This window comes from Cydia strobilella, chromosome 1 (genome assembly GCF_947568885.1).
Source record: "Cydia strobilella chromosome 1, ilCydStro3.1, whole genome shotgun sequence".
Taxonomy (NCBI): Eukaryota; Metazoa; Arthropoda; class Insecta; order Lepidoptera; family Tortricidae; genus Cydia; species Cydia strobilella.
Window position 1 is genome coordinate 29,212,148 of NC_086041.1, and position 17,162 is coordinate 29,229,309.

The 17,162-nt window shown below is 37.9% G+C and overlaps 1 protein-coding gene across 1 annotated transcript; it reads right to left on the reverse strand.

Annotated features, from left to right (window-relative positions):
* Positions 1 to 4,720: 4,720 nt before the first annotated feature.
* LOC134743168 (NF-kappa-B inhibitor cactus) lies at positions 4,721 to 15,980 on the reverse strand. Its single transcript, XM_063676546.1, has 5 exons — positions 15,421 to 15,980; positions 14,137 to 14,456; positions 7,846 to 7,934; positions 6,061 to 6,276; positions 4,721 to 5,793 (listed from the first exon to the last, which is right to left on the reverse strand). The coding sequence occupies exons 1-5, from the start codon at positions 15,801 to 15,803 to the stop codon at positions 5,740 to 5,742; spliced, it is 1,062 nt and encodes a 353-aa protein (XP_063532616.1). The 5' UTR covers positions 15,804 to 15,980; the 3' UTR covers positions 4,721 to 5,739.
* Between the last annotated feature and the right edge of the window lie 1,182 nt (positions 15,981 to 17,162).

The window sequence follows — 17,162 nt, forward strand, 5'->3', positions numbered from 1 at the left end:
GCTATATTTTAATGGGGGTAATTTACATGCTCAGTCTACAAGTTTGTAATGCAACAACATCAATAACTAGCATTTGACACGTTATTTGTCAATGAGCAACACCCTTAACTGGCCATTGGTAAACCTTATCTCGTTGCAGTAAGGTATGCAAATGGTCAGTTAACAGTGTTTACGATGGTAACTAGCAATTGTTTGATGTCACTAAAACGACGATGTATCTTGTGTAAAATTACCTACCAGTCGAATAGAATTGTTAAGGAAACTAAACAACGATTTTTTTTTAATATTTATCGGATTAAATAATAAATACTCAAAATGAGTTTAAAATTAAAAAATCTGTTGGGGTGTCTCAGGTTTTCAGTGGCTCAAGTAACACCGTGTATACAGAGTCGAAGAATACTCCGAAACTATTTAATTAATACCTATTCACGGAACGTTACCTACACGGGGAGTAGGTATATTATCTGGGCCGATTTTTATTTTATTGTCGATGTTTTTTCATCAGATTTGGATGAAATTTGGCTGGCTTGCAGAGCTCCTCATGGGCGGAATAAATCCGAAAACATAACTTGTCCCAAAAAATTCAATGTATCTACTTTTCTGTTGAGTTACGGAAATACCATACGTCCCTGTACGCCGGGACATGTTCCCGTTTGAAGCTTGGTGTCCCAGTGTCCCCGCTAACAAGTGAATTGTCCCCGTCTTGTCCCAGAATAACTACCTACCCTAACTTAGTATACTAACCTAACCTAACTACTCGGTACAGTCAGCATTAAAAGTAGCGGAGACTACGCGTCAAAAGTATCAACCATTCTCTAATAACTTAACAAAATGAGATGTCTCTATGTGTATCAAGAGCAATTAGATTGCCAGATACGTATTCCAGGGTGGCAGATACTTTTGACGCCATGATTCATCCGCTACTACTTATTGATGTAGACTATAAATAGGTCATCCGGCATTGAGGCAACATCGTAGGCCCGAGTGGGCAACATCCTGTACCTATGTAAGTAGATTTCATTGTTACTTTGATGCTCTCACACAAGGATCCTATTGTTTAGCCTAGTTTGTTTACTATATCCAGTCTAATGAATGGTTTTCCATTGATAATAATTGCAGTCATTTTCACATGGAGTCAATTAACATTCATTTTTTAAGAATTACTAACTGTTTGACACGCGATTATGGTCTATAGACATAACATAGGTCTAAAAGCTCAAGCTTCGGAGCGACCTGCGAATCGGACGCAGTGTGCCATGTCCCATATAGGTACACAAAAGTACAATTAAAGCATAACAAAGTCATTTTTTTTAATACCACGTCGGTGGCAATCAATAATACGGCCCGCCTGATGGTAAGCAGTTACCGTAGCCTATGGACGCCTGCAACACTGGAGATATTACACGCGCGTTGCCGACCCTTTAATAACCTGTACACTCCTTTTTTGAAGAACCCCATACTGTAGCCCCTCGGGAAAACCTCGGCAGGGAGCTCATTCCACAGCCGAAGCGTACGCGGGAGGAAATTCCTCTTAAACCGCACAGTACGCGACCATTTAGGTGCTAGGGTGTGAGGATGAACACCCTGCCAACGGCGAGCGGTGCGATGATAGAAAGCGGCCGGCGGATTTTAGGCATAGATACTCCGATTTAATGGCGCCATCATGTTTGAAGATCATTTAACTTTATTATACGGGCTTAAAATCTACTTTTGTGACTATTGCGGTCAGTTAAGTCCAATTTTACGTTTTGTAATTATAAATAGCAGCAGCATGGCAGTTTTCATACGCAAATAACTAACGTAGTTATGTCATCAACAAAAATTAAGACTCGCGCCGTTGTATGGGGGCTGTCAATTTTCTTTATTTACCAGACTCAGATCTTACTTAGGTACCTACTTAACATACTTATACATATGTTGATTGTATTTACAATCAGTAGCCGAGAATTCAACAAATCCGTAGTCATAATATGCGCCTAATGTCTCAGCAATCGCATCAGTGAAGTGATGGTTTAAATTGTAGACCTATCGGGGATTACGACCTGATTGAGACCTATGTAGGTAATATATAATCTTAACAGACCGTCCAGAACAGCGTTTTTCATTTTATCTAAAAATGAAACAACAAATTTTCATAAATACTATATATTTATTTGTTTTATTAGGTATTATAGTACAAACTATTTTTAAATACATATCTTTATATTTATATAATACAAAAATAGACACATTTATAAACAAACAAATCTATAGGTACCGTCGCCCACACTGTTAACTGACAATTCGTGAACCTTATTACAAAAGGCATAAAGTCCACCGATGGACAGTTAAGAGGGTTGCTGTTTGTACCTACAGGACATGAATTAGAGTTAGACCAAGAGGCCTGCAACATTTTTGATATCACACGCAGTGCAAGTGTCATTTATACGTCATAATTTTATAGAAGTTTGACGTTTACAATAACACTTGCACTGCGTATGCTAAGAAAATCGTTGCAAACTTTTCTTGGTCTAACTCTAAGTACATTGGAAGGCAGACGGTCATCAAAGAGATCTCGAACAAGGTGCTCGCAAATATTTAAACACGACTCTGGCAAGGCGTTCTATTATTGTTGAGCACTAATTGTTCCTATTTATTAGTTGTTGGCTGTACCTCGAGGTCTTCTTCGAGTCTAAGCATCTTATTAAACATGGCTATTGTCTAATACAGTATGCAGGGGTGCTAAGCTAATAGTTTTCTGACCGTACCTATAGGTACCTGCATGACTGACTGTGGATGTGGAGCTAAATATTTTTGATTGTTTGTCGGACTTTCGTAAGGAACCAGTAAACAAATATCCAACAGGTAGTAAGAACATAGGTACTTACAACCCCTTCTTCTAAAATATGTGCACTGCAAATTGATCTTTGTAGGTAAAACGAACGCTATTAAATTTATTGTTGGTCGAGCAAATCTTGTAAGTAGAAAAAGGCGGCAAATTTAAAAAATGTAGGCGCGAAGGGTTATCGTCTCATAGAAAATTTGAATTTCGCGCCTTTTTCTACTGACAAGATTTACTTGACTAACTGTACTTACTCTAGGCGAACCCTATTGCGACACACGCTGGGTATATTTGTGGGCCGGGCGAGCATAATTCCAAAGCGCATCGTACTACTCCATATCTTTGTTTTGGTAGGTACCTATACCTACTTCGAGCTATTCATTCCTTTCACTAAATATATAATTAGGTTTATACGATATAGTTAGCAGGCCAGTATGTCAACGTTTATTTCATCAGTTGGCAAGTCTCTCAATTTAATTTGTGCATCATAGTTTAAATTAAATTATGTTGCCAGCCCTGTTTGCAAACAAACGAAAATCTCTTTTGTTGTTTTAAAAATATTCGTTTATCACATTCGGCATACAATTACATTTTTTACACAAAATGCAACGATGTTTTTATGTGATTTCTATAAGTACTAAATAGTCCTTAGATATTATTAGAGTATCGGTTCTCCATGGGTCAAAATCATAAAAATAATTAATGCAAATAAAAAAAATCATTTATCCATATTTAAATACATTTTACCGTATTTTTATAAATCTTCATTTTTAGTTTTAAAGTGCGTCGACAGATGGCAGTGAATTTACTGGGGTTACAAAATTTACTATGACAGTACCGCTCTAGTATAAGTTACTCTATGATAATATCTATAAATTGTATTACACAGATGTCAATCACAATTAAAAAATCAACGATGATCAACTCTGGTCAACGTGGGACTCGAACCCACATCCTTGGATTGCCGGTCCAATGCGTTACCAATAAAAAACAATAAAAAAAGGAAAAAATATATTAACATTTAACAATTAATAATAATTCGAATCTTGTGTAGCTGTGAAGCCAACAACCATATATAGTACTGTGGAATTAGATCAAAGTACGTAGGTTTTAATTTTTCCTTTGGCGGTATTATAACAGTTATATTGATCCCACATTGATCCAGACATGTTACACGATTGATACGCCAGCGGTATCAAAAACTGAATTAAAATTTAATGCTAAATTCATGCGATCAACTGACGTCGTCGCGCGTCGCGGGCATTAACCTAGACATTTTTTATAGCCGCGGTGTACTTATCAATATAATTGTGCCACAAGTTTAATGTTTGATGTGCTAAGACTGCTAAGGAATGAAACTAATGAACATTGATTGAGAGCGGCAGTTTCAGAAGTGAAAATTGTTTGTGTTGTTCTAAAACATTGAATTGGCTTTCGCTATTACTGATTAGTAGGGTTGCTGTGTTACTGGGGCCAAGTCAATGGCCTGTCCTTGATGGCTGTTATCTGTAAATTAACAGCGAGAAAAAATCTTTAATAATGAATTAACATTATAGCTCGAAAAATATTCATTATTGACAGTATCTTATTTCACCTATAAATATTTTTGCAGTCAAAATCGCAACACACCGTGTAAATCGAAATGTTTGTAGTAAAAATTGAAGTCGGTTAAAAATATGCTTCTTTCGAGCTATAATTGTTAATAGAGATTTTCACTTCTGAAACTATACAAGGTGTTTAAACTTATGTTATTGTCGCAATGACTGTAGGTGCACCTGCCCGCTCACGAAGCAACATCCAAACATTTTTTAATGTATGTTTAGCTGTAGGGTCATACCTATGGGTCAAGTAGCCTTCACTTCTCCTTTCGAACGAAAGTTAGAGCAAGACAAAAACATGTTTCAGAAACAGTTGTCACGTTTATTATACTATTTACAATAATTTACACTCACATAAACATACTATTAACATAGAAACAATTGACTATTTCAAATGCCGGTACCAGCGCTGACCTGATGTCATACAACAGTTACAACTGATAAAAACAAGTAATTGGGGTTAGATTCTCACATTTTTAACATCTCTATAAAATTATTATTATCTTAAGTTGTCGAATGGCAGTTAAAACGAATTCCGCTCGGACAAATGTCTATCACAACTGACAGTATGATAGTTGGTAGACAGTTCCGTTCTACGATTAGCTTCAGCAACGAACATCACACCCGATGAGACAAATCATCATGATAAAAAAGTAGGCTCATTAGTAACAACAAGTCTAAACTACATAATAGTGTCTTAACAAAATATTACGGAAGACCTGTGTTAGCCAATCGTCAGGCTAGTTATATCCATAAAATTATACTAGGATTTAAAATATAAATTCGAACTAAGACAAACAGAAAGAATCGTTAACGCGTAGCCAACGATTTTGGTGGGTTGATTAAATAACGCTTTTCTAAAAAACGCGGTCTCACACCATCCATTATCAGAGTAACTAACTATATACGAGTAGACTAGACAGACGGACGGGCTCCTATAAGGGTTCTACGGAACTCTAATATCACAGTTTGCACTTGGCAAACATAAATTTAAATAAATACACATACAGTCGCAATTATCTTTCCACTTGAAACCATTTTAAGCCGAAAGGATTAACTGTACGCAGCACTAAAGACTCGGTTTACTTTAATCCTAGTTAGGTACAATTTGCAGTTGAGCATTAAATCTTGAGCCTCAATATTCGGCATAGATTGATAAGAAAAAAGTCTTCAGGATGGAATAAGATTGGCCTTCAAGTGGAAATACAATTAACGTTTAGATTGCACGCTTGGGCGTTGTCGTGAACGGGCTACCCCTTCAGTCTAACGTAACAATAACGTAAGTGGTCGGTCGCGTTCAATGTTGTTTACTTAATGTCGTCACACCGCCACCGGCTGCGACTTATGCATCTCCAAGAAGTCGTCACCGTCGTCCTGTGGGCAAACAAAATGTACATTAGTGACGCTGTAGTTGGCTTACTGATATGACGTAATGAAAACCAACGGGAAGAGTAGGTACGTTGTATTGCATTTTCATGTGGTTATTTTGCATATACTGATGAGGTTTTTGAGTAACCTAAACCTAACCTGTTGTTTGCCGCATAGGTAAGAAATGGATTTTCCACTTAATACAGAAATTTGTTGGACAAAATATGGCGAATATTCGGGCCATCTGACCAAAATGTTATTAGACCAACTCACCTCATCACTCGTGTAGTCCTCGTCATCATCATGCTTGTACGCCTTAATGAAGTAGTCATGTACGCCGGTGCGACGCGACAGACGCATGGGCGTGCGTCCGGCGTAGTCGGAGACGTACTTCCACACTTTGGGACAGCGTTCGAGCAGGTATTGCGACACCGCGTGGTTACCGGCGCGCGCCGCGTAGTGCAGGGGCGTCCAGCCTGAGCTGCCGTCCTGAACGAGAGAAAATATTTTATTAATAAAAATATCTAAAGTACTATTTAGAAGTAGTATTGTTTAGGACGCTAAAAGGAGTTTAGAGTGGTCTGAAAAATTACAGACAAAAAATTTTTAAATCTTCGGCGGAAAAATTAAATACTAACTACCAGTTTAAAGTACCGATAAAAACCTTGTACAGTCGAGTTCACAAACATCTTTACAAGCAAAAGTTTTAAATTATATTAACACGCCTCTAAGACACTGACAATAAGGTCGAGTAAATATATTTTTGGAACGTTGGTCTGTATAGATGTTTGTGAACTCGACCGTACTTAACCTTTTCGACGCCGTGTCAAACACAAAAGCTGTCATCCAGACGCTACGTCACCGAAGTGTCAAAACTGAAATTGAACTTTATCCATATGCATGTAGGTCTATGTTGCTCTGTGGTCTATGGCCGATTAATCGGTTTTTGGCATTGAACCTACGGTGCGTATTTATCAGTCGTCCAAAAGGTTAAAATAATTATCCAATTCTTACGGACTTGGATATAAAAAATCGAGAAAATTGAAAGCAGTTGCAGTTACTTGTAGATAAGCATGTATTAATTACAGTCAAGTATAGTAAACGTTTCAAAAGCATAATTTACAAGGACCTCGATAAGTTACTCACTGTAATTGTGCAAGTCAAGATAATGCTAACATCCCTAAAGCAAAAGAAAGAAGGTGGACTGGTGAAAAACCCGGTATCGCTATCAGTATCAGATTAGAGCGGGTTTTCCGACGGGGAAACCTACTCAATGCCAAACAATCGTGGTGTTTTGTTCAGCACGCTTCCTAGTCAGCTAACTAGCGAATGTTGTCTTTAGTTAATACAATGTTAGGTAAAAATTTAAAAGTCATCAGCCGCCAATGCTAAAGATGATCGATGCCAGATCCGAACATACTCGTAGCAGGCCTTGGTCAATAACGTAGCCGTCAAAATATTATCAACCGTGAAAATGATTTCATTTTGTTTTTCTGATAACTACACAGTTGAAAAGTCACTAATTCACTGAAATATATGATGATATAATCGACCTTATAAAAAACAAATACGCATGAATCGGTTTTACGAATATCGATCACTACTTGCAGCTGCTGTAATTACTAATTAGTAAATTAGCAATGCAAGCAATTTGTGTGGGAATTGGGTCGGCGACTGAGAGATAGGAGTTGCGATCCTCGCTCCGGATCATACCTGGTCCAACAGATCTCCTTGGCAATTCAACGGGGCAACGCTGCCAGTGTCATGGGGACGTTTGGGCCGGCTACGGTCCGGGGTGGCACCATCGCCTAGTTTAATTTAGTGGTTAAGATTGACAAAGCCTGTTGCGGGTTACATAATTTGTAAGTAGATGACGAAGCCTGTTGCTGATTTGCCTTTGTGTCCACTGGACGAAGCCTGCGTTGCCGATCACGATCTATGCATGGACTTTCTATTTACTGTTTTTTTTTATTGTGACGCTATAATTAGCAATCAATAAAGGCTAATCACGGTAATAGTGTAGTAGGAATGTACGGCTATGTGCGTCACGGCACTCACCTTGGCGTTGATGTCGGCACCGTACAGGACGAGGGTGTGCAGCATTTCTATATCTCCCTTTTTGGCTGCGATGTGCACGCAAGCTTGGCCTGAAACAAACAGACACACATGTAAAATAATTGCTTAAAGGCCAACCAAAAGCTACTTAATTAGATCTAGCGATACGATAAAAGATATCACACGATTGCCACGATATAGAAATATAAATAGTTATGTTTCCATCAAATGACGCTACCGGTGAAATACCCGCATGTGTTTGATAGTGTTTCTGTATCTACACAATCACCTGGTGATGTTACTGGTAGGTAATCAAAGATAGGTTTAACTCCGTAATAGATGGATACAGTCTAAGGAAAAAACGTGCCTCGAAAACCAAGAACATTTGATTCTCAATCAGATGGCGCCACTACCTTTGGCCTACTCTCGAATAAATGGCGTTGACGGTTTCGTTTGTTATTTAACAATTTTAACGCATATCAGTGGAAGAACATGAGTCAAAATCATATAAAAATAATTAATGCAAATAAAAAAAAATATTTTTTAGTTTTAATCGTGTGTCGATAGATGGCAGTGAATTTACTGTATCTACAAAATTTACTATGACAGTACCGCTCTATCCTATTATATCCTCTGCTGGTAATACACCGGTATCTACCTAGTCAAACCTTTGATTCGCCATCTATTTCGTAACCTCGTAACCCCATGTAGTCACGGATGACTGGCTTCGACGTCTGTACTGAGAAAAGTAAATCCCGCAAAAAGTCGAGGAAAAACATGGCGTTTCTCTTTTCAGACTGCCCCGCGCGAATTTTCTTTAAGGATAGTTTTACCACGCTTTACTCAAACATTCTAATACCATAAGTACCATAACCTCATTTAACAATAACATAGCATATACACTATATAGCATGTAACTTTACGTGAATTGTAGTAGCTGGGGAGAACATACCTACATTTCTCTTTATAGAAAACTACATAGGTAAGTACCTAAGTTTATAAAACCTACTTGAAACAATGCTGTCCAAATTGTAACATAAAATTTTGTTCAAAATAACAATTGTAATTTATTTTTGTGTTGTGTACAATAAAGTTATTACTACTACTACTACAATTTAATTCTAATATCTATACAACAAGATCAGAATCCTGGTAAGTTGTCGGACTTTAAAATAATGCCAGCTATACCAAGTTATTTATCTATCTACCGGCTTTTCTGCGTCATCCCACAATGTTGGCCAAAATCCAAGTTTATTTAAGACGACAAGAATAGACAGCCGGACAAATGGAAAATAGCCACTGTTTAATACACCTTCAATAATATTTTTTTGTTTAGTTTTGTACTACGTAAGTCGTAAATGCTGATAAGTGCATTCAACCTCGAGGAAAACCCTAGCTGATCTCAGTATATAGGTAGGCATTGACTCTTTTATGCGCAATTTCCCAAGCACCTTGAAGTGACATAGGTAACTACAACACTAAAAACATTAGAAAAACCGCACTGAAAATACCTATAACTACGTCAGTCGTTTACACAAACGTTATTTATTATCTAGTCATGTGCCATTTTGCTTGGAGAGGTCTGTTTATGTGAATTGTGATTATTATCCTATATTGACATGTTATCCTATAAAGGTATGATCTCGTTAGAAAAGCACATGTATGTATGTACTTATGTTATGTTACACGTTGTACTCATTGAGCAACGCAACGTAGACGTGACCGCTGCGATACTTACTATCTATAGATACGTTGTGAAGCGAGGCGAGGGGGCAGGTACGACGTAAGCTGGGGTTTTCCAAGCTATGTGGACTGTGGCCCGGCGAGGTGCGCGCGCGACGCACCGCGCCAAATAAGGCAATCATTATTTTCACTATTTCCGTATGCAGATGCGATGATTCTGGTTTAATGGAATGATTGTAATGGAAAATTTCATAGTATTGAGTTGCTTGTTTACAAGGAAACGCGTAGTAAGTTCATGGAAACTGTCAGCAATAATAATCTTATTACAAGTACTATTGATCGGTGACGCGAATAGCATAGCGCACTCCCAGGTAATTAATGGAACGATGCTCATACTCGTTAAGACAGGTATTTGGGTAAACCCGAAGCATTAGAGTTGATTAGAGGGAAATCTGGGATTATGACACCGGGGAACCCGGCCGCAGAATGCCATGCTGCCAAGAATTTGGATGCGTTGTAAAACACCTTAGAATTTCCGTTCCCTACCTCTGCCTGTACCTAATGCTTCCGTTTAACTTGGGGTCAAAGCTGTGTTGATTCACCATCCAAGTAGATAAATGGACAAACAAGTAAATACAGCCGGTATTAATTTATGTCACGGCAAAAGATAAATAGAAGTCACAAGTACGTTAGCTGTAAACAAGAGAGATGACCAAGTAATGTACTACCGATTTACCGATCCGTATCTTCAATCCCATCTCAATATTCAATAACGCCAGTAAAGACGTACGTGAAAGAATTCTTGTTTTAAAAGACACATACGGGGTGTATGACATTGGAAAACCCGAGGCTGATGGGAAACCCAGCGTCCTACAAACGGACAGATACGCGCCAGCGAGAAGTGGCATTTCGAAAACTGTTGTTTACCTCAACGGTATTATGAAATGAGTTTGTTGCCGTGACGAGTGGTAAAAAAAAGGATCATTGTAGTTGTGGGGTTTTCCTGTCCCTTCCCGATTTAAAACGGATCGGAATGTGGAAGAGACAATAATATTTGAAGATAATGGTGTAATAATATAGCACGAATTTAAACCAACCTCGAATTTGTTTTTTTGTTTTTATACTTTTGTATTGTATGTTATAGTTTGTCACGAATAAATGCGATGATTTCTGATTTCGATGATGATTTAATTATATTCTATGGGCGATTCGCCTTCCGGGTGGGTTACACCCTTGGCACAACTGATACATATATTTGCCTTGTTAAGTTTTCTATCCACGAGGTATTTTGCGGTTGGCTGGGGTTTCCTACTGAGCAGTATGACTGTTTCTTTAAAACCGCGTTTTCCCTGATCGTTACATAGTGCCGACTCATTTTTTTATTTTTATTTATTTAGGCAACACAGTACAAAAATAGTGTAATAATAAGCAATGTGTTAATAGACCCTGAGTGCCCTACCTTAATAAAATAATTTCTAGTCTAAAATAGCTAATAGTGTAGGAGCAGTAAGCATAAAACAAAGTTATCAGTAACTTGAGTGCATCTATATTCATTCATCCATGTATATGTATGCACGGGCAGGTTGCTTACTCGTACATACATACATTTTATAAAGTAGTTTACTTTTAAAGATCGCTGACCCTATTATTATAATAAACAGCACACGCGCTTTCCACAATGCTGTGGATGCAACTCTTACCTGGGAAAACCCTCTCGCAATGCAACCTAGATAGCTCGTACACGTATCAGCACGCGTAACGCTCTCAATGGAACAATAGCCGGGGTATCCCAACGTGGGTGCGCTCGTGTTGAAACGGTCGTATCTCCGTTAGAGTTTCACGGTGAAAGGCTTTTTGGCTTTTAGCTGCGAGAACGGAAGGCTTTCACTCGCCAAATAGTTATGCGAGCGGTCAAACGATGCTGGAAATACCCAAATTGCGCGTCTCACACCTCACACTGGCTTGGACCGGTCCAAATGGGCCCACACATTCGCACCTTTACATTGCCTACTAATTAAAATTCCGCGATCATCTTAGGAACTATCTCGATCTTTGGGTAAACCCATTTATGCAAATGACTTTTTATATTTCGGTTATTGCGAAGACATTGAAGAACACTGGGTTTTCCGACGATTTAAAATATATTTGACAGAAACTAATCTCTTTTTAATACTATTTACTTTGGGAATTCCGAATAGGTCGTTACGTAGGCTCAATTTGTAAAAAGATTTTTATCTGCTTGATCTAGTAATATGAGTTGATTCCAAAGCTCTGCGTGATCTTAGGTGGGACTAGTTATCCTGTACCGAAATGAATGCAAAGAGCCTTGATTCATGGCGGTCACCCTATAACGTCTGCAAGGCTCGCTGTTTACGTAATAGGCCTTGGGCCACGTCACCAAGTACGTTCACACGTAAACAATCTAATCGTGTCGTAGTATCCTTAGTAAACAGGTTTCATGCATTCAGACAATTCAATTCATAACAGATCCTAGTGTGCTTCCGTATTTTTTCTGAGACGATCTTCGTGTGAACGCTCAAGGTCCGGATGGACGTCCTAGGGCGTCATTCAACATGTTCTAATCGTTCATAACATCACCGATATCACGAAATCAACTCTATTTCTATCCATGACTTAATGCGCTACGAATAAAATAATTTTACCATTTTTATCGATCATATTATCACCTTTTCAAGTGCTTTATTATTTCGGTCTCTTGCCTTTACACCAAATGATACCTGTATACTAAAAGAAGCAAAATATCATAAATATGTACGCATGTGCAAAATTTGCCTGAGGGCGATGCCTCGATAAACACCAATTGAGTATATATGGTCATACCTATATAAATATGTATGTATAGGTGAGGTCATCGCAGGAAATAGGTTTGTGATAGGTGTGTGATAGATTTGGAGTTTTATTAAATGTAGCTATTCGGACCAAGCAAGTCGGGCTAAGACCGTATTTATCGTAAGAATTGATATTTGACACTTATGAATTGATCCTAAAACATATGAAGCCATGGAATATGGATATCAATTCAATGTAATTGACCTGATGATGACAAATTTTGAAATCACTTTTAATATTGTTGGTACACTTGTATTGGTTCCGAAAAACACAATATATCAGCTATACTCATAAGTTTTAACATAAATTATTGCATTTTTTATAGCTATTTAATTTAAACCTCGCGCGAAAACGCCTCGCGTCCGTTTGTGATGTCACGGTTTAGTTGGTGGTAGATATTGTTTATTGATTCTGTGCATTGAAATCGTTATTTCCATGATTCTTTGTTGGTGTCATCATGCCAATTATATCAATTCATCACTGTCAAATATCATCTTCCGTTACTTATAACATTCATACAGATATCCAAACTAACAAAGCTTATTTAAACATTCACAGAGCAGCATATATATACGTCTGACCTCCGGCTATGTAGGTACTTATGTATTTACGGATCGATAACAAAATACTAGTGGGAGTAGTGGGAATAGGAAGCTTGCAGTCTAATAAAAATGTTTTATGTGATGATTCTTGTATTCCCGAATCGTCTAGAATGCCTGTTTAACTGCGTCTATAATCTTTAGTTCTAGAACCATTGGGCATTGGCGTGATAAGGACAGACATAGCTCCCACTTTATTTGCTTCGGTCGGTCATGACCATTATCCAATGGCGTGACCTTTGATATATATATGGCGCTACATGTAATGTGATAACGTACGATTGTAACATATTTAGGTATTTTCGGAGAGCAATAATCAAATCTGTCGATACCTACTTGAAAGTAGTTCGAAACTAAAAAAAAAAGTTTTTGTGAGTTTTTAGACTATAGTGACTGCGTTAGGTACATCGGGCGTGCTTATTATTTAAGTACGAGTATTTTTATAAAAATATATATTAATTACATTTCCAAAAACGTACAAACCAAGAAAAACATGCGGTGTTTCGAATCCGCGTCTTGCATTATCGGGAAAACCATCTCGGGTTTTTACTCAGTGAATCAAACGGTGCAACGACCATGGAAGGAGCTTTTAGATGACGAATTACGTCGTGTTTAATGGTGTAGAAAAGGATATCCAGATCTGACGTTTACTATTTGATAATTATAATTTTTTTTTTAATAAGATTTCGGATACCAAACTATAATTTCATATTTCTCATGTATGGACTCCCAACTAATCGTACCTGAATTAGGCAACTCAGCAACCTTCGTTGCCTAAACACGGTACTCGACTGAAAAGCTCCCTATTATATCACGATTGTATAAAATACTATGATCAATGATGGAACGGAAACGAAACATTCGTAATAATCTGTTTAAGTTAAAAAAATATGAGTGCAAATTATATAGGAGTTTTTTCTTTAATTTGTACACATGGTATAGCTCAGCAGATGGTGCTGATAATTTTTATAAATATATTTCGTATCGATTCTTGATTGTGGTGTCAGGGCGCTATAAGGATTTCTAGACATTGCTTTGAGTAAAATAATTTCCATTGTTATAGTAGATCACACCTGATAAACCTGATTATTGATACAATGTATGCATCAAATTGTAAATACATACTATGCTACTTCATGTAAAAGGTACATAACCAACTCACCATGATAATTTGTTTGGTTTAATACAGCCTTCTGATTTCTGCGGTCGGGCACAGGGTCTAAGAGTGCTAGTAAGCAGTCTCGCTTGCCAGTTTTCACTGCTGTGTGCAGTGGAGTCTCCCCCATGTGGTCTCTGATGGCGAAGGAAGCACCCGCTTTGACAAGCATTCTGGCGATGATGGCATGTCCACTCATGATAGCTAAGTGTAGCGCTGTGTGGCCATAGTCATTTGTGATGTCAAGCCATGATGGGTGAGGGCACAGCCTGATGAGGAGTGCTGTTCGCACTTTGCAGCCGTGAACAGCTGTGATGTGCAATACACTGGGAAGAAAATAATACTATTAATAAAGATTATTCAAGGTATGGTGTGTCATCATATAATTAAAGTCCTCTACAGTTTGTGTAATGTAAACCACTCAAGTTGTCACATCAAATTATTAAATTTTGAATGTAATAGAAATTAAAACAGTGTATCCAAATACAAATTGTACACTATTTTGTTAAATAACCTTATTTATTTATTTTGTTTAAACTGTACATAGCAAAAGTACAACATGCGAACTTAATGCCTTTACTTCACTATGTCATGGTATATTAGATAATAAAGGTTATAGTGCAAAATCTTATCAGTGAATTTACCAAACACTTCGGCCACTTAAATATTATCATCATCCACAAAGAAAGCAGCAAACATTTATTATGTATGACATATAAAAAACACTTGCACAGTGTGCTGTCAAAATAGTTGCAGAGTTATGTTGGTCTAACTCTACTTATGTTGTAAGAGATTAAAATAATTAAAAATATTATTATATTTATGAATATTTAAAAATCTGCTTAACATCAGGCTGCTTGTTTGCCACCGACATAGTATATTAAAAAAAAAGTGATAACAAAACCACAATTCCATCATGTAACATGGTTTAGCTCTAGTGCCGCAGGCAGAAGGTTAGTTATTGCTTGATTACAAATGTAATGTTTTGGTGCATAGTATTTTAGGCTATATTTGTTTCAATTATTATTTTCCATTCTAATAAGAATACTGAACATGGTGATATCATTTAACTAAGTCAGGTGAAGTAAATAATTGTCATAATTAAACAGCTTTTACCAAGGAATTATAAGTACCTAAATATATCAATAGAGGTCGTCGCAGACATACGCATCCCTTTCTTCAGAATGATAGTCCTTCAATAAGTCTATGCTTCCTAAGAAGATCAAAGTATCATTTTGACTTGCCTTTGCTACGTTTTTAAGTTAATAGATATGTACTTAGTATACTTACTTGTCACCATCCGCATCCTGCTGGAAAATATTAGCAAGGGGTATCTGCAAGTGTTCTGGTATTGAGGCAGGGCTAACGTTGACTTCAGGTGGACTATCAATGTCGCATTTTTTCATTTCCGCCTGAAGTTCCACAACTTTATCCTCTAACTCTTCACAAGGCCCCTCCGTCAAAACACCAGAATCCATTTCCGTTTTGTCTGAACTCAACAGTCTCGACGACTGAGGACTCGACACATCTTCGGGATATCTAAGTTCTTCAGAAATAGGACCTGATAAGACCCCTGAATCTAATCCCTCGCTAATTATACCAGACAAATAACCAGAATCTGCGCTCTCCTGCACGGGAACCTTCGTTGAACCAATCACTTTTTTGGCACTCATTTTGTTTAGGTTAATTTAACACTTTCACTATGTACAACGTGTATAACACAGGAATTACAATCCGATTTAAAGTGTAGGTAGAACGGCACTAAAACATATTATTTTCACAATGCACTTAAACCAATCGCGTGTTGTAAATATATCGCTCCCGCTTCACAGCATGTCTACTTCGTAGCGATCGCGTTGTCAATTTATTTATTCCGGTGGGTGTCGTCTTTTATATATAGTTACCACAGATTATACAACGTAAATGGCATAGACATAGGTAAATGGGCATTCCCAACCAAACGTCATGCATTCTACCATTGCGGGTACGTTCAAAAACACATCAATTTATGCCACAAAGCCAGTTATTTTTATAACTCAATAAGATAAGCAAAATCTATTTTTTTTTATATAAAAATGTAGGGAAAAAATAAATAAATAGAGGTAGCAAGCTATAGCTGGTCAAGCAAATCTTGTCAGTAGAAAAAGGCGCGAAATGCAAATTTTCTATGGGACGATTCATAATATGACAATATTATTGTCGCATTGCGTATGTTCCGTCCTTCACGGGCCGCACGCGTATAGCTCTTCTATAGTTTGTCAAAGGAATGTCTCATTTCAAACATAGACAGAGAGAATCATACTATCTTTGTCTTACACTATTACTAGCACCCAAAAAAAAGGATGAGTATAGTTTTTTTTTGTTCTTATTTACTGACAATTTGGTTTGACCAACTATATGTAATGCTAGGTCTATAGCGCCCTCCACACTCGTGCGCAAATCGCGGCGCGAAGCAGCAAACGCGAGTGTGGAGTCTAGTTCGCTACCTTGCTGCGGTGCGGAAGTGTTACGGCTATAAAGGTCCCTCCACACTCATGCGCGAATCACGGCGCGAAGCCGCGAACGCGAGTGTGGAGCCTAGTTCGCTGATAAGCGAACTCCACACTCGCGTTCGCGGCTTCGCGCCGCGATTCGCGCATGAGTGTGGAGGGCCCTTTAGACCAAGCTACTGCAAGCTTGCATTTGATAGCCCAGACTGTGCAAGTGTTATTTAAACGTCCTAATTTCATATAAGTTTGAGGTTTAACTTCACGTCCCTGTCGTTAGTTAGGTACTTAATTCAGGAAGGTGTGACAAGTTCTTTAAGCAATCTACCGCAAAATATCGCTTCATTAAGGCCTCGATAAATCTCACGTGATTTGGTGGTTTCGCTCCCCTAACTTTATCAGCCATAGTCCGTTCGTTAATTTTTGTCTCATTCTTACTGTACTTCTATCTCAATTTGTCGCGTTTATGAGTCGCAACTCGCAACCGTCTGTAGAGCCCATAAAAATTCTAAAAATTTAAGTTAGTGATTTCATTGTTGTCTATGG